This window comes from Acipenser ruthenus, chromosome 21 (assembly GCF_902713425.1).
Source record: "Acipenser ruthenus chromosome 21, fAciRut3.2 maternal haplotype, whole genome shotgun sequence".
In the NCBI taxonomy this organism is placed as follows: domain Eukaryota; kingdom Metazoa; phylum Chordata; class Actinopteri; order Acipenseriformes; family Acipenseridae; genus Acipenser; species Acipenser ruthenus.
The window spans coordinates 29883817-29899231 of record NC_081209.1 but is presented as its reverse complement, the minus strand read 5'-3'; the positions used below and the strand labels follow the sequence as shown (position 1 = coordinate 29899231).

At 39.4% G+C, this 15415-nt stretch overlaps 1 protein-coding gene across 2 annotated transcripts in view; it reads left to right on the top strand.

The window, feature by feature from the left end:
* Nucleotides 1–3079: 3079 nt before the first annotated feature.
* Nucleotides 3080–15415, top strand: part of LOC117427608 (ras-specific guanine nucleotide-releasing factor 1) — a 35436-nt gene continuing 23100 nt past the window's right edge. For both annotated transcript variants that reach the window (XM_058995518.1, XM_058995520.1), the window contains exons 1-2: nt 3080–3679; nt 14653–14759. In XM_058995518.1, coding sequence (XP_058851501.1) covers nt 3404–3679; nt 14653–14759 — 383 coding nt within the window. In that variant the 5' untranslated portion in view covers nt 3080–3403. The remainder of the gene's footprint in view (nt 3680–14652; nt 14760–15415) is intronic.

The following is a 15415-nucleotide window of genomic DNA, read 5'->3' as shown; positions in this document are numbered from 1 at the left end:
GGCCTGTTAAAGTCATCCGTTAAATCAGACAATCACTGATTTGTCTATTTTGACAATTTTCCAGGTTTTTCAGTTCCGGTGGTTTAATTTCATATGCACAGCAAATCAAAACAGCAGAAGCAGTATCGACCTCAATGTAAAATACTAAAACTGCTACAGTGTAAATAGCTAGCATGACTGTGTTTCCCTGGAGCTGGCTTCAGCAGTGATGTACATGTGATCCAGGATGAGAAGAGCCTGCAATATGTAGTGCAAGGACATGAATAGCTGCATTGTTACGTCACGACAATGACTCAAACTGTATGTTTCTAGTATAAAGAATGCTTTCCATATTATCCCATGAAGCTGTGACCTGACCGACACCTCAGTGCAGAACATTCTGTGCTTTAATATTGCAATTGAGGTTTCCGAGAAGGAGCTGAGCCTGCTGAGAAACCTTTTCAAGGTGCATAACCCCAGCTGTCTCCACGGAGAGGTGAGCGCTAATGAAGGCAGGGAGGAAACTCACTCCACACCAGCAGGAGGCTGATTAAAATCAATGTGAATACTGCTTACCCACCGGCAATCAGAGACACAAAGGATCTTCCATCTGATACATCAAATGTGCATTATACCCAAAGTCAAAATGAAGTGGACATGGACCTTTCGAGGCATACAGTACCAAGGTACCATGCAGGTGTATTTTCAAACCTACACAACATTCACCAGGACAGATCCAGGAGAAGAGTACATGTACCAGGAAATTAGCTCCCACCTCTTAAGATGTTTCACTAGTGCCCTTTTGATTTCTTTATTGACCATGGGGGCTGATTTGGGTCCAATTTGGGTTATAAGAAGAGTAAGGTTTTATATGTAGCAATGTGATAGATCAGCCTGGAACAACACTCTTAAAAACAGGATTCTTGTGCATTCTAGAACTAGAACTGCAGGGTTCCTTCAGAAGTTCCTTCAGAATGTAAAGTTCTTCTCCACAATGACGGGAGCAATGAACACTGAAAACAAAGAATCAAAGAATCTATGACTTAGCTGTGTGGCACCGGAGTTGTAGCTGACATTGCAATAAAGAAACAGATTAGCTGTGAATAGAAGAACTTCAGAACGCATCCCCATCTCTCTTATCAGGCTCTGCCAGTTTACCTGTGCAGCTGAGCAAGCTCATGAAGAAAAGAGCTTTGCCTTGAAAAACTTTAGCATTACAAGCATGGTAAATCCCAGACGTGAATGGAAAAACATGGAAAAGCAGGGCATTAAAAATACCCAAGTGCCCCTGTTTATTTGCTTTTTCCTGAAGTGGAACCAAATAGAGAAACACACGAATGCAATTGTTTGGAAGAAGGAAGCTGTTGCACTTGGGTAAACAATGGTGCATCTTAAAACAAGAGATACTAACAAACATGAAATTCAATTGAACTGTATTCAATATGATGATTCCATGAAAGCAACCCAGCAAATGTTTAAATCAAATTGCCATTCTGTGTAATAGTGCACAAATAACACTAGGAATCCTGCTTTAAACCTATCGACAATTGCTATTTTTTCTTAGAGGTCAAGTTACAGTAAATAGGAATACGAATTCAACAATGAAATCAATGTCAGGTTACAGTAAACATTAATACAAATTCAACAATGAAATCAATGTCAGGTTACAGTAAACATGAATACAAATTCAACAATGAAATCAATGTCAGGTTACAGTAAACATGAATACAAATTCAACAATGAAATCAATGTCAGGTTACAGTAAACATGAATACAAATTCAACAATGAAATCAATGTCAGGTTACAGTAAACATGAATACAAATTCAACAATGAAATCAATGTCAGGTTGACAATGTAGTGCAGGGTTACTGTTTTTTGGAGAGTTCATGGTTTGCTTGACATATCCCCAGTATGGGTAACAGTGGCTACCCTTAGCCCCATCTTAAACACCAGCAATCTTTCACACTGATGTCATCATGACGTCATCAGATTCCCAGTAAGTTGTTTCATAGTGACTGTGTGTTTTGGGCGTATGGTCGGAGATACTGTTTTGGTAAGAACTGTGGTTTCAGGTTTAAATACCTACATACGTCCTTAGGATTTTATACATGGGTGTGTGTGTGTATATATATATATATATATATATATATATATATATATATATATATATATATATATATATATATATATATATACCCATGTATAAAATCCTCTATAATATAAAACAAGACTGTCTTATGTTATATAATGCGTCCATTAAATCAACATGACGTTAGGTAATAAAATCTATGCAACTATGTGGGCGAGAGGCATCTAAAAATAAATAAATACATACATACATAGATAAATACATCTGCAGAGCTGTCCTGAAGGTTTGCAGCAGACAGCTCTTCTCTGTCAGCTCGCTGAAGCTCTCCTTTCTGTATCTGAGAATCATTTTTGTATAATTATTGGGGTTATTGATATTATTAGACACCAAAATATGTTTCGCAGTTAAAGAGCACGATACCAATAACACTATCCCGAGTCAGTCCTTTATTTTAAATAAAACAACCGCTGATCCAAGTCTTACATTGCGATTACATAAGCACATCTTTTATTGCAGTCTTTTTAACTTGTCCACTGGAACGATAATATTTTAGTTGGTAATATCTTACAAATTAATATTTAAAATATTAATATTGATTTAAAAAAAAAGAGTCCTTCTAAATTGGGCACATTGTGGTTATTGTTTGCTGTAAGTGAATAACACTTTTAAACTTGCTTCTTAAAAACTGGAACAAGATAATGACTACCTATACATGAAACAAGAGATCAGACTGGTTTCAGTTACAATAAAGTTACACGATCTGTATAGATTTCTGGTCATTCTATTACAAATTGAGTTCATTCTTAAGGTATTTTTAAAAAATACATATATTAATATTATTTTTTAGCATTATAAAAAAATGAATTCACGATCACCGTGGAAGCTATGCTTATTAGATTTTGGTCACTGGAATGCGAATGTGATTGTGCCTGTCGGTCGTGAAGTGCCTCTGTCCGAGGTGCTGAAATGTCACATGACTCCTCTTCTTCACTCACTGCAATACCGTGAGCTCCTGATTCTGTTGAGACTTTCCAACAGAACTGCAATCCACACAGCGTGTTATTCTCCTTGGTTAAAAGCGCTTTACTCATGGAACGGAAGACATAAACTGTCCAGAAATGCGGGCTCTAGAATCGAAACCAATAAAAGGCTCATATTTTGGATTATAGATTTTTAAAATATTTTTTACAGAGACAGCAGCGTGAGTGCAGTGAATGGGTGTACAGCAGCTTAGTGGTCCGGCTGATTAAGACTGCACATCTTTTGGGGGTCTGCTTGGGACTGAGAAGATGTAAGGATCAACACGCTCTCTCCTCTTGGCTTTGAAACAACCATGCAGAAAGGAATTCGACTCAATGATGGCCATGTTACCTACCTGGGTCTTTTGGCGAAAAAGGATGGCACAAGACGAGGGTATTTGAGCAAGAAGAGCTCCGACAACACAAAATGGCATACCAAGTGGTTCGCTTTGCTGCAGAATATGTTGTTTTATTTTGAGAACGACTCCAGCTCCAGACCCGCGGGATTGTACCTGTTGGAAGGATGCGCTTGTGATAGAGCACCCTCTCCTAAACCTTCTCTGTCAGCCAAGGAATGTTTAGAGAAGCAGGTAAGGGGTGGACCGGTGCCTATTCGCGCGATGTGTGTGTCTATATTCTCCAATATGCTTATTGATGTACAGGCTAATGGAATTGTTATTTCAGGAGAAATGTGCAGCTTGAATTATTTCGTTGGGGGGTTGGGGGGGGGAAGGGGGTTCGTGATGGGGTTGCATTGAAATGTGGACTGATGTTTTCAGACGCATGGAAAGCGGTCGAGAAGCAAATAGACACTTGAACGTTATAACAGAGGTGCGTTTTACAAAGTACTTGTGTTATATCTGGCATAAACATTTCGTAAGCGTGCGCTCTAATGTCATTTTGGGGAGTTTAATCTACAATATAATTGCAGTTATCTGAAATGTATACTGATATGTTTAAAGTCAGAATGCGATAGTTAACGCTGGGTATTGAAAGCAAAACAGCTATAAAAACTCCAGAATAATAAATAATTACAATTGTAATAATAATTATTATAACAATTGAAAGTTCATTAAAATAAAATATGCGCTACTTTTGTAGAGTGCTGTTGCCTAATGTCATGTTGTCTTTGAACATGTGATTATTACTCATTAAATGTTAGATATTTTAAAATGGAAATATTAAGATACATTTTCCAGTGGTCTTTAAAACCTCGTAAAAAACCACATCTATCTATCTATCTATCTATCTATCTATCTATCTATCTATCTATCTATCTATCTCTCTATCTCTCTATCTCTCTATCTCTCTCTTTACATATGGTAAAAGTCGATTGCATTTTACATTATGACATCGCCAGGCACCATAATCAGATGTTGGATAGTTGATTATGTTTCTATGCTGTGTTCTCAGGTTATATGAGTAACAAAGCTTGATTAGGTATTTTGTTCCATCTCAACTGCGCCACCTGGTGAGGAATATGTGTAGTGCCTATATAATTGATATAAATAGAATCTTACTTGACAGCTTCGTCTTTTTTGCTGGTAACCACAGTTTTAGATTGGATTTTGCAAAGGATTAAAATTATTTGGTCAATTGTAAATTGGTAAATAAACAAACTAAAAGCCCTTAATGATAAAATGGGTCATTCTGAGACTAGCTCAATTATTGACGTGTACACACCTTGTAAACACACACAATTGATGCTGTTTGTGCTTTTTTATGAAGGATAAAAACAAACAAACAAAATAGACACACCAACCAACAACTTCTTTAGTTGATTTGAACTGGATTTATTGCCTACTCTAGATCAATACTGCTCCTTGTTGCATCATCCTGATTTGTTGCAATATCTGCAGGGGGTGGAACGTGCAGGATAGACCCATCACATCCTGAAACAGCCCTTTGCTAAGTATTTCCAGGCAGGACTGTGAGCATTTTATGAGGAGCAAGCAGTAAACCTGCAAATAATATGGCGCATTTAAATACAATATCCATATATATAAAAATAACTGTCACGTGTTGTAAAAAAAACAGTACTCAAGAACACAGACCTGCAGGAGGGTCAGAGAACTGCACAGAGCTTCTGCAATGTTTAAACATACACCTCTGTTGAGTCAGTCTTGGCAAAACTAAAACTGATTTAGATTATTTTCATTTTATATGTAGGTGGATCTCTGTTAAAAGAAGAGGGAGGGCTCTTTCTTTCTTTCTTTCTTTCTTTCTTTCTTTCTTTCTTTCTTTCTTTCTACAATGTGGTCATGTGGTTTGGAAAATCATTTCACATAACACAGTACATACATTTGCATTAAAATGAACACAAAGCATGTCTGATGATAAGCAAAAAACTGTTTTGACACCCGGGTTGATGACAAGAATGCTGTACAAACACATTTTATATTGGCTTTTTGCTTTTTTTTTCAACCACTCTCTTTGAAATAATTATAAAAATAAAAACATTTTGTAAAACAACGGAACCCAATTGAGACTGGTGATACAACAAGCATCCATAATACGCGTTAATGAAAATGTAGGAAAGAAATGAGAGAGCGTAACAGGCTTCAGTTGAGTGGCAAGGGAGGGCATCGGTGGGCTAGTGATGATAAGAGCCCTTGACTGCCGTTTGAAAATCCAGGGGGCTCAAGCCCTGGCTTAGACATGCTTACTCAGCCTTCCAGCTTCAAAGGAGCTGTGAGTCTGGGGAGTGTGGAGAGGCCGAGTGGGCAGGGGGCATTGTTCCAAGAGCAAGGCCCGCTGATAAGGACCTCTCACTGAGCAGAAGCTGCTTGCATGTGGGCTTGAGGACTGACAGCATTTATAATTAAAACATCACTAATGTGGGTAGAGAATGGCCAAGGGATAATGATAGAAAATACAAGGGATAATGATAGAAAATACAAGGGATAATGGAAAGTGGTCTTGGTTTTGAAATGTAACCACAAGCTAATACTGTGGCATGTGAATGGAAAATGCAAAGAAGAAAGCATAATCGATAGAATTACAGTATACTAGGACTAGGAAGGATAATGTTAAATAAACTTGCTTTTACGTACAACAGTAATACAGAGAGCACGGTATAAATATTTAAACTAGCGTCAACAGTAAATGTATTGTGTCGCTTTTCCATGTCTAGCACAAAAGATTCCAAATGACCTGCTGAATGATTTAAGGACATTGCTGTACAGTACAGTTATATGTACAGAAGAGGCTATATTACTGTGTATTGCATATGCAAGGTATACGTCTGTCAGAAAAGGTTAAGGCATGAGTGTGCTGCTTATCCAAGCACAGGGCTCTATTGGGATCAATCTTTTTTATACATCAGTCTCTGCTACTCATTTTGAAGCGTTGCTAACCTAGAGCAGTGGTTTGTGGAATAAAATGCTGCTGAGATAGTCTCCATGTTTGGATCATAACTACTGTATAATTGTTTCCATGACACCCCTTTTCTGCAGAGTAACCTACTTATTGAAATTGCTGGTTAAACGTTGGTGGAAGCACAACTTATTACTGCAATCTATGTCTTTGTAAACTGACATATCAAGTGGGAAGGAAAGCAAAGTTGTATTGAATCTGATTGATCGGTGCCAGTAAAGCTGTGTTTCCAGCTGCACTTGAAACCAGTCTGCTCAACTCAATCCATTATTAAACTGGGGAATCTTCCGGTTCCACCTGCAGTCTGCAGTCCGATATGCAACCAAGCAATTCTTAAGGGTTCTGTATCGCCCCCACCCCTCTCCCATCCTGAGCAGTGTGTGCCTTCAGCTTCATTACTCAAACCCTTCCTTATTTTATTGACTTTGCACTGGCCTTACAGAGAAGATTACTTTTGGACAAGGAGATAAAAAAAACAAGTCAATCAAGCGGTGTTGCGGACAAGAGTTAAGACAGATGGTCCAGAAGAGCTTTGTTGATAATGGAGAACTTTCATTGCATGTTGTCTGAAAGCCACACACAAATGGATTTCCCCCATCAAGTTAATAAGGTTACATTGTTCAGCTAAACCTGAGGTTAACCATCAAACTAAAGCATAAAGCATATGGGATCATTCTGGTGCAATCATACAATATGTATTGCCAGGTACTGTTGATGGCAAAGGTTAGCTAGCCAAATAACACTGAATATCCCCATGTTAATTCTCCTTCCCAGTCTTAGTGACATATAGAGTTCACATGCTTTCAATACTGTAAGAGCACTATGTTGTAATTGCATTGCTGGAGTGTGTTATTGGTGTGGGAATGGGCCCACTTTGTGTTGTATTACTGAGTTCTAAACGATAGCTGCTTATTACACCTTGGAGACAGAGAGAGATCCATTCTGGTGCAGGATAAAGTACACTGTAATGTCAGGCTATTCGATGACATTGATTAATTAGTAAGCTATTAATTTAAACATCAAACAACAGGCATTGCATACTCTTTAAAAATACAATGCTTGGAAAAGGCATCAGGCGTATCCCTGAGTGACCCTGCATTCTTTGAAAGTGTTTCTCAACCCGCAGTATTACAGCTTCTGTGCAGGCAGATTATCAGAATGCTTGCTTCGATGCATTCATTAAACACTACAGTAAAGTGCCAAGAGGACAGGCATTTGACAGATATTATGCCACAAGTCTGTTTCACTATATCATGATGTTTAGAGACTAATTACAGACATCTACCTATCCATCTACTTGTAGTTCTTCAGAGTGGACCTGTTCTCTACGCCATATTGGGGTGCAGCGTGTCAGTATGGTGTTCAGAAGACAGTCCCAAGGCTGGTGTACCAGCCAGTAGGAGCATTATTTTGGGATCAATGCCCAGGTTAATAATGAACCACAACATGAAAGTCTAAAAACAATCGAGATTGTGTTTTAAAAGGCAGCTCACACAGGAGGCAGTACTGCATGCCTTGAGTGTCCTATAGCGCTTTCATGAATATGATTCACAATAACCTGGCTCTTGACACTTCTGTTAAGCCCCAGCAATGATGGAAAACGAGGCACACAGGGCTACACTCAACACTGCCGAGAGTACATTTAGCCTCTCAACAAGCTGTTTCAGTGCTTTGAATCATGCAGATGTGTTCCTCACAGCATTACTGTAAGAGTGGCGGATCTTTGTATCTTTGTCATACTTTGAGTTTTTCAGACAGTTTTTCTTCAACGCTGATTCCTCAATTAGGTAATTCAAGTCGTGACAGTGAAATCATAGCATTTATTAAAAGTTTTACACAAGCTAGAGATTCACGCCTGCGGTTTATCATTTCACCAGAACCCTTTACTGCTTATTATTTAGCAACATTATTATTATCATTATTGGTAGTTGAAACAAGATTTGTCTTTTCAATTATTTGGGGTTAATGAATGTCTGCCTAATTGCACTGCGTGTCTCAGAATGTAGCTAACCCTTTTAAAATGGGTCTGTACGTTCCATTACAGCAACAAGTGTCACAGTGCAACCATTTTACTGGTTTTGAATTTAAAAGAAAAGGACAGAACTGTTTGTTAATCTCCCAAAGAAAACCTGTTGCAGCTGCAAGTCTGCAAGTGTTGTTCAGTTTTCAAGAGCCTGTAATTAAGCAGTGATAAAAGGCAATAGTATCTGCGTTGGGCACCGACTGTCCCTAGTCAATAATCAATACTGGGATTGCCTGTATTTGACGACAGATGAGGGCAGGGTGCAGAGTCAGCAGGTTTGTTTCTCATCTTGAGCGTGGTTGGACGTTGCACATTCCCCCCCCCCCCCCCCCCCCCGCTTATATTTAAAAATAGCTGTATAGGTGCACATCGTTTCTATGGCAACCTCAATTAGCATTCAAGAAAAGGATGCTGCTCTGCTGGTGTATTAAGAGCAAGTGCATCGGATATGGCTTTGCATTATACTGCATCTGTAAAGGACTGGAGGGAGTCCCATGCTATTTTTAGTATTTAGATAGGTGGGTTAACAATGCAAACCTGATAAGGTTTACCACAGTGAATCTGCATAGCATTCAGTATGCATTACCATGGTTATTACAATGCCATGCATGTTGCGTTTTACATTGCCTGCCCTGATTTAGCATGCCTTTACTATGCTTTGATACAGTGCTTTACTATAGCATGCTTTTACCAGGCAGTATACCCGAATAACCTTCAGAAGGAAATTCCATCTGGACATTGCTATTGTATTTACATTTATATTTAAGCTATCAACAGCAGTCTTGTTTAAAGAACTCCCCTGTTCTTGACAGACTCTATTTTAATTCTTTGACACAGAAGGTCGTCTCTCCTATCAGGAAGTTTGAAATATTCAAACATAGTCATCCTTGTTCCAAAATCTTTGTTCAAAAGGGCCAGTCTGTAGCTTACGGGACAAACACCTTTGCAAGAGTCTACAGAAACAGTCGATTGGCTTAGGTGTACAGATTGTAATGAAACGTTTACACAGTCAATACGGACTCAGAGAAACCCAGGTCAGGGTACCAAAGAGAATACCAATTCCCTGGTACTCATGCGAAGGCATGGGCCACCGCATTCGCTTTACTGACTGGTAGCGCATACCCAACATAGCTGCTGCAACTCGCTGGACTATGACCCTGGTTTGAATTCCACTTTATAAAAGCATGTAAAACACAGGGGCGCGTAATAACACATGGTTATAAACACAGAGTATTAAACTGGGTAACACAATTATTTGTATTTGTTTTGCGTTACCTGCACAGAACCACCACATTCTCTGTTTGTTCTACTTGAAAATCATGAAAATCAGAGCTTAAACTTCCGCTGTTAAAAAGGAAGTGGAGAGCTATAATGCTTTGCCTCGATTTGCCCCAGAAACAACGTGCTGGCGGTGTGTTTGAGACGTGTTTTTCTCTGACAAGTTGCCTATCGATTTATGGAAAATCATTTGGCTTTGGAACACCCACACGCGTAGGATAAATATTTGCTGGTTTCTAATGTGTGGAGGGTTGTTATTTTTGTCTTGTCCAAAATAAACATTTTTATTTTTTTGCATCCATTTTGATAGATTTTTCCCATATTCCTTACTTTAATTCCAACCTCTTTAGGCCAAAACTTCAGTGAATAAAGTGTTGCAGTAAAATACTGTGTGCCTAAGATCTCTCGTTGACTGAGTAAGTTTCACTGAGAGAGAGAGAGGGAGCGAGAGAGAGAGAGAGAGAGAGAGAGAGAGAGAGAGAGAGAGAGAGAGAGAGAGAGAGAGAGAGCTAGCATACTATCATCCTTTATTTCATCTTTAAATGCAAATTGATAAGTGCATTGGACAGGTCTTAAAGAGGTCATTACAAACGGTCTTGAAGAAGCTGGGTTTGTACCAAGGCCAGTAATACTTAGAGGCAGGTTTGTTTGTAGGGGATGTTACAGAGTTGTTTTATTTGAACCTTATCTCTTTAGCAAGGGTCAGAATCTGTAATGTCAGTACATCATACAGCACTGCCTTTTACACAAGCGCCGCTGAGGGTAATAACAGCCCAGGAAGAGCTAACCAGCTACTAAAGATTTAGATGTGAGGGGTATTGAATAATGAGTCGGCATGCGTTAGGTTTGCAATCTCAAGAAGCACTCCGCGGTGCCGGTATCTGAAGAGATTGATGACATTGTGTTTAATGACAGACTGATAAAAGCAGACACGTGTGCGCACAAGGTATTTTATACATTCCATTCCAGGAGGAGGTATCTTCTTCATGGGAAATGGAGAAAAATGGACGGTCGGACGGAAGTCTTTTAAGCTTTGTATTGATTCCTCCTGTGAACAGCTGATCCGTATGGAAATGTAATACATTGCACAACTATAAGTGTGATAAACAGTAATTCAGCATTCATCAAATAATATTCTACCACGACATATCAGATTACAGTTATAACATTATTATGAGATACTTACGATTAAATAACAAGATATCAGGATGCCAAAAAGAAATAGACCAGCATCACTCAGTGCGAGGTTCATGTCCTTTTTACCAACAATTTATATTAATCATAGTCTATCATTGTAGGATCAATGAGGTTGGATGAAGTTCCCTGCCAAATCAAGGTATTGCTTTGTTGCAGTTTGCTGTGATGCTGCTGGGTGTGGATGTGTTTGGGTGTGGTTACCTTCAGGGACTGACACTCGTAAGGGATTTTTCCACAGCTTTTCTGGCTTCTAAGACTTAATTTCCTTCCCCAGCTGTAAACACATTCTGAGCACACAGGACCTACCCAGATGGGTTATACAAAGCAGAGGGTTTGCACATTAATAACTATTGCAGTGTGCTTTCAAACACACACACACATTATACAAAGCCAATGTTATATAGAAAATAAAGCTTACTGCAACAGAGGTAGCATTTCCATGTTTCCCTTTTTATTGTGAAGAAGAAATAATTGCAAGCCAAGGTAATTTGTATGCTACAGTGGAGGGTGCAGGGTGGGGGTGGAGAGCAGCACTCACTGCATGCTCTGTGTATATATCGCAGTGGCACGGGCTCCATTTCATGGTATAGTGTGTGTATGCTACAGTGGAGGGTGCAGGGTGGGGGTGGAGAGCAGCACTCACTGCATGCTCTGTGTATATATCGCAGTGGCACGGGCTCCATTTCATGGTATAGTGTGTGTATGCTACAGTGGAGGGTGCAGGGTGGGGGTGGAGAGCAGCACTCACTGCATGCTCTGTGTATATATCGCAGTGGCACGGGCTCCATTTCATGGTATAGTGACAGGCAATGCAGGAAAATCCAGCGGCATTATCAACCTGCTGAGGATCTGACTCGTTAAACAGGCAGACAGGAAATTGCATTTGAAATGGTTAAGATAGCCATCTGATGCGGCGCTGGAGACATGCAGGCGTAATGTCACTTAAGCAAAGTGTGGCTTGATAGCTGTAACTGATGTCGACAAGGAACCTGTTTGTCTTTGGCATGCCATGCGGCTGATGGTATACAGCTGGTATGCTAGTTTTTGAGGTTAAGGACTTGAATTTTACATCACATATTTGATAAAGCTGTAGTACCATGAAACAGCGTGTCTCTGTAGACATTAGCATGGCTATGACAGGGCTACACATGTGACCTCAGGGTTTATTAGGCTAATGATGCAGCGTAGGTCTGTGGAAGTGTAGTGTTTCTGGTAACGCTTTATATTGGGTGACATAAATTAATATTAAATAGATATGCAATTGAATATTAAATTAATATTTAATAAATATACAATAGCTGGTTTCTTGCTAAATGTTAATCAAATGTTGATTGAAAATTGCATATCACATCCGTTTATATTACGTTTTGTTACCCTTGAAAATATGTCATAATTTCCCATTGTTTGCATGTTTTTAATGAAAATACAGTTAATCTGACTTCAATGTTAATGGAAAGTATCAAGGAATAATTGAATGTAAATTTAATATCAATTGCATATCTATTAAATATTAATTTAACATTAATTTGATCTGCAATTGCGTATCTATTTAATATTAATTTATGCCACGCAATGTAAAGCGTTACCATGTTTTTAAGCTTCAGTTCAGTGGTCTTGTTTTGGACCAGTACGGTATGTGTTAATATGTGGATGCTGCTTTATTGCTGGGAATGGGAGAGCACCAGAGGACCAGGGCATGACAATGAGACACAGCAAGCTGATTTGCTTCCAACAATAAGACTGGGGGGGTCCACAAACCCATTTAACTCCAAAAGAAGGAAAGCATTAGACTTACTTACAAGTCCAGAAATCAAACATGTGAGTTGTTTATTTGTGGTTATTTGCTAATAGAGTTGGGTACTCGATTCTCTCCTGTCTGTAGATCGTATTGTATTTGACATGTTCACTTACTAGGAGTATTTCTATAGTATTCATTTAGTGATGTCAGTAAAGGATCAATAAATCACTACTTTATATCAGCATTGTCTTTTTATTTGCAATTTGCAACGCCATAAGAGATTCAGAGATAAAGGACAAACAGGACAAACGTTGCATACCGTTATGTGCAGTGCTGCAACAGTCATTGAAGTGAGCGGTTAAATGGCATCTGAATACTAGGGGAGGGGGTTACAGTCCAAGACATCAAAAACTGTGTCATGTTTGTATAACGAACAGGAGGAACTTCACAACAGCATGACCAAGGGCTGAATGATTATTAATGACAAAGGCCATTTAAAGGGGAGAAAGGCGGAAACCTTTTGCTAAAAGAGGAAAATGAGTTGCTAGGTAACAGGAAAAGCTGAGTTATGTAATTGCCACCCTGCAGGAAGAGTGAGGAGGAATATCTCTGTGGAAAATAAGGCTATAAACAGCTCTGTAGCTCAGTAGCTGGTAGAGGTTTTGTTTATTATGCTGAACTGATCAGAACTAAAAAAGCCTGAATCAGGGTCTGAATGAGGGAACCTGGGTGCTATAAATACATAGACTTGTACTGAGGGGCAGGCAGAGACCGTGAATCAAACAGGAGATATATATTCTCTAGAACGCTCATTTATTAGTTAAAGGAGCCTTCCAGTAAAACAGATATTCAAACTGGCATTCACCTTGACATCACGGCACTGTGTGTGCCAATGCATCAAAACGTAGTTCATTTTGAAACACAATGTCCAGCCGACATTGCTCTTAGTGTTCTAAAATGAAACGCTGCTCTCTTTATAACTATCTGAGGTCATGGGAGGTTATAGAAATTCAGCTTTTAGAAACAGAAACTGCTGCTGTTTCTATTATATTATTTTTGCTGTAAGCACATTGAATTCCTCCACTTGGAACCGGCATCACTTTTATGATCAAGACTAGGCTTGCATGCACATTGAATTCCTCCACTTGGAACCGGCATCACTTTTATGATCAAGACTAGGCTTGCATGCACATTGAATTCCTCCACTTGGAACCGGCATCACTTTTATGATCAAGACTAGGCTTGCATGCACATTGAATTCCTCCACTTGGAACCGGCATCACTTTTATGATCAAGACTAGGCTTGCAAGCACATTGAATTCCTCCACTTGGAACCAGCATCACTTTTATGTTCAAGACTAGGCTTGCATGCACATTGAATTCCTCCACTTGGAACTGGCATCACTTTTATGTTCAAGACTAGGCTTGCATGCACATTGAATTCCTCCACTTGGAACCAGCATCACTTTTATGATCAAGACTAGGCTTGCATGCACATTTTTATTTTTCTGATCCCTCCACCAGATGTTTAATTGCAAGATGAAGTGCAAGTTGGAATAGCTTGCAGCCTGCAGCAGCACTGACAGAAACGCTCTTCATCTCCCTGTCCTCTTAATACCTGGGGAGAGGACAGGATACTTTGAATAGTTAGCTGAGTAATCTGAACATGGGGAGCATTCCAAACACTCCACCGTGCAGGAACCCAGCGTTCTTCTGAGCACAGAACGCATGATAAAGGAGGAGAGCTCACAATCTTAGAATCGTAAGCTTGTCACCTTTCACACGGGATAAATGATTACGTTTCATGATGAATAACCATTAAGAAGTGCAGCGAGTGGTGGTTTTATAAGCTGTGGATGAACGCAGAAGTGTCGGTGACATGCACACAGCGACTGCTGGTGTCGTTATAAACCCACTGGTCTAATTCCTCATGCATTGTGTTTTCCTTACAGTACTACTTCACTGTTAACTTTAACCACGACAACCAGAAGGCACTGGAGCTGAAGACAGAGGATGTCAAAGATTGTGATGAATGGGTGGCAGCAATAACACATGCAAGGTATGTGGAGTCTGACTGTTCTATACACAGTAACACACAATTTAATGAATCTTTATGGAGAATAAATTAAACTCCCTCTGGCCCCAGTTAGCTTGGATATTTTTACTGTAAATTCAATCATCGTCTAGTAAAGCTTAGTAAAGCGCTGTAAAGTACAGGCAAGCATGATAGGTATGGTAAAGGGTTTCAAACCCCACAGAGTGAAAGCACGGTAAACTACAAAATCCCTCTCCAGATGTGAAGGGATTGCATAAGAAAAACACATGTTTGAGTTGCGTTTGTCTGGATCTGATCTGGGTACAGTTAAAAGTGTTTTGCAAAAGAAATCCATTGTTTTGTTTGGAATTTTGTTTAAAGTATTTGCAGACTGTGAGTAAACCTTAATTCAAATGTGAAGTATAGAAAGGGTCAACTAATTAGTCAAACCTTGCCATGGAGCAAAGAGATGAGTAGCTCTGGCCCCTTCTTTTCCTATTGTCTATCAATACGTTTCTAAACTTGAGGCTGAAAGAGCCCCACTCCCTCCTCACCCTGTGATCCTTGTAGGGGCTGGGTGTCTGCAGCAGACACAGCACTCTGGGCTGGCTTTAATGAATGATTTGAATGGCTAATACCAATAATACGGTGCAAAGACCTTGGTGAAAGATTGCAGGAGA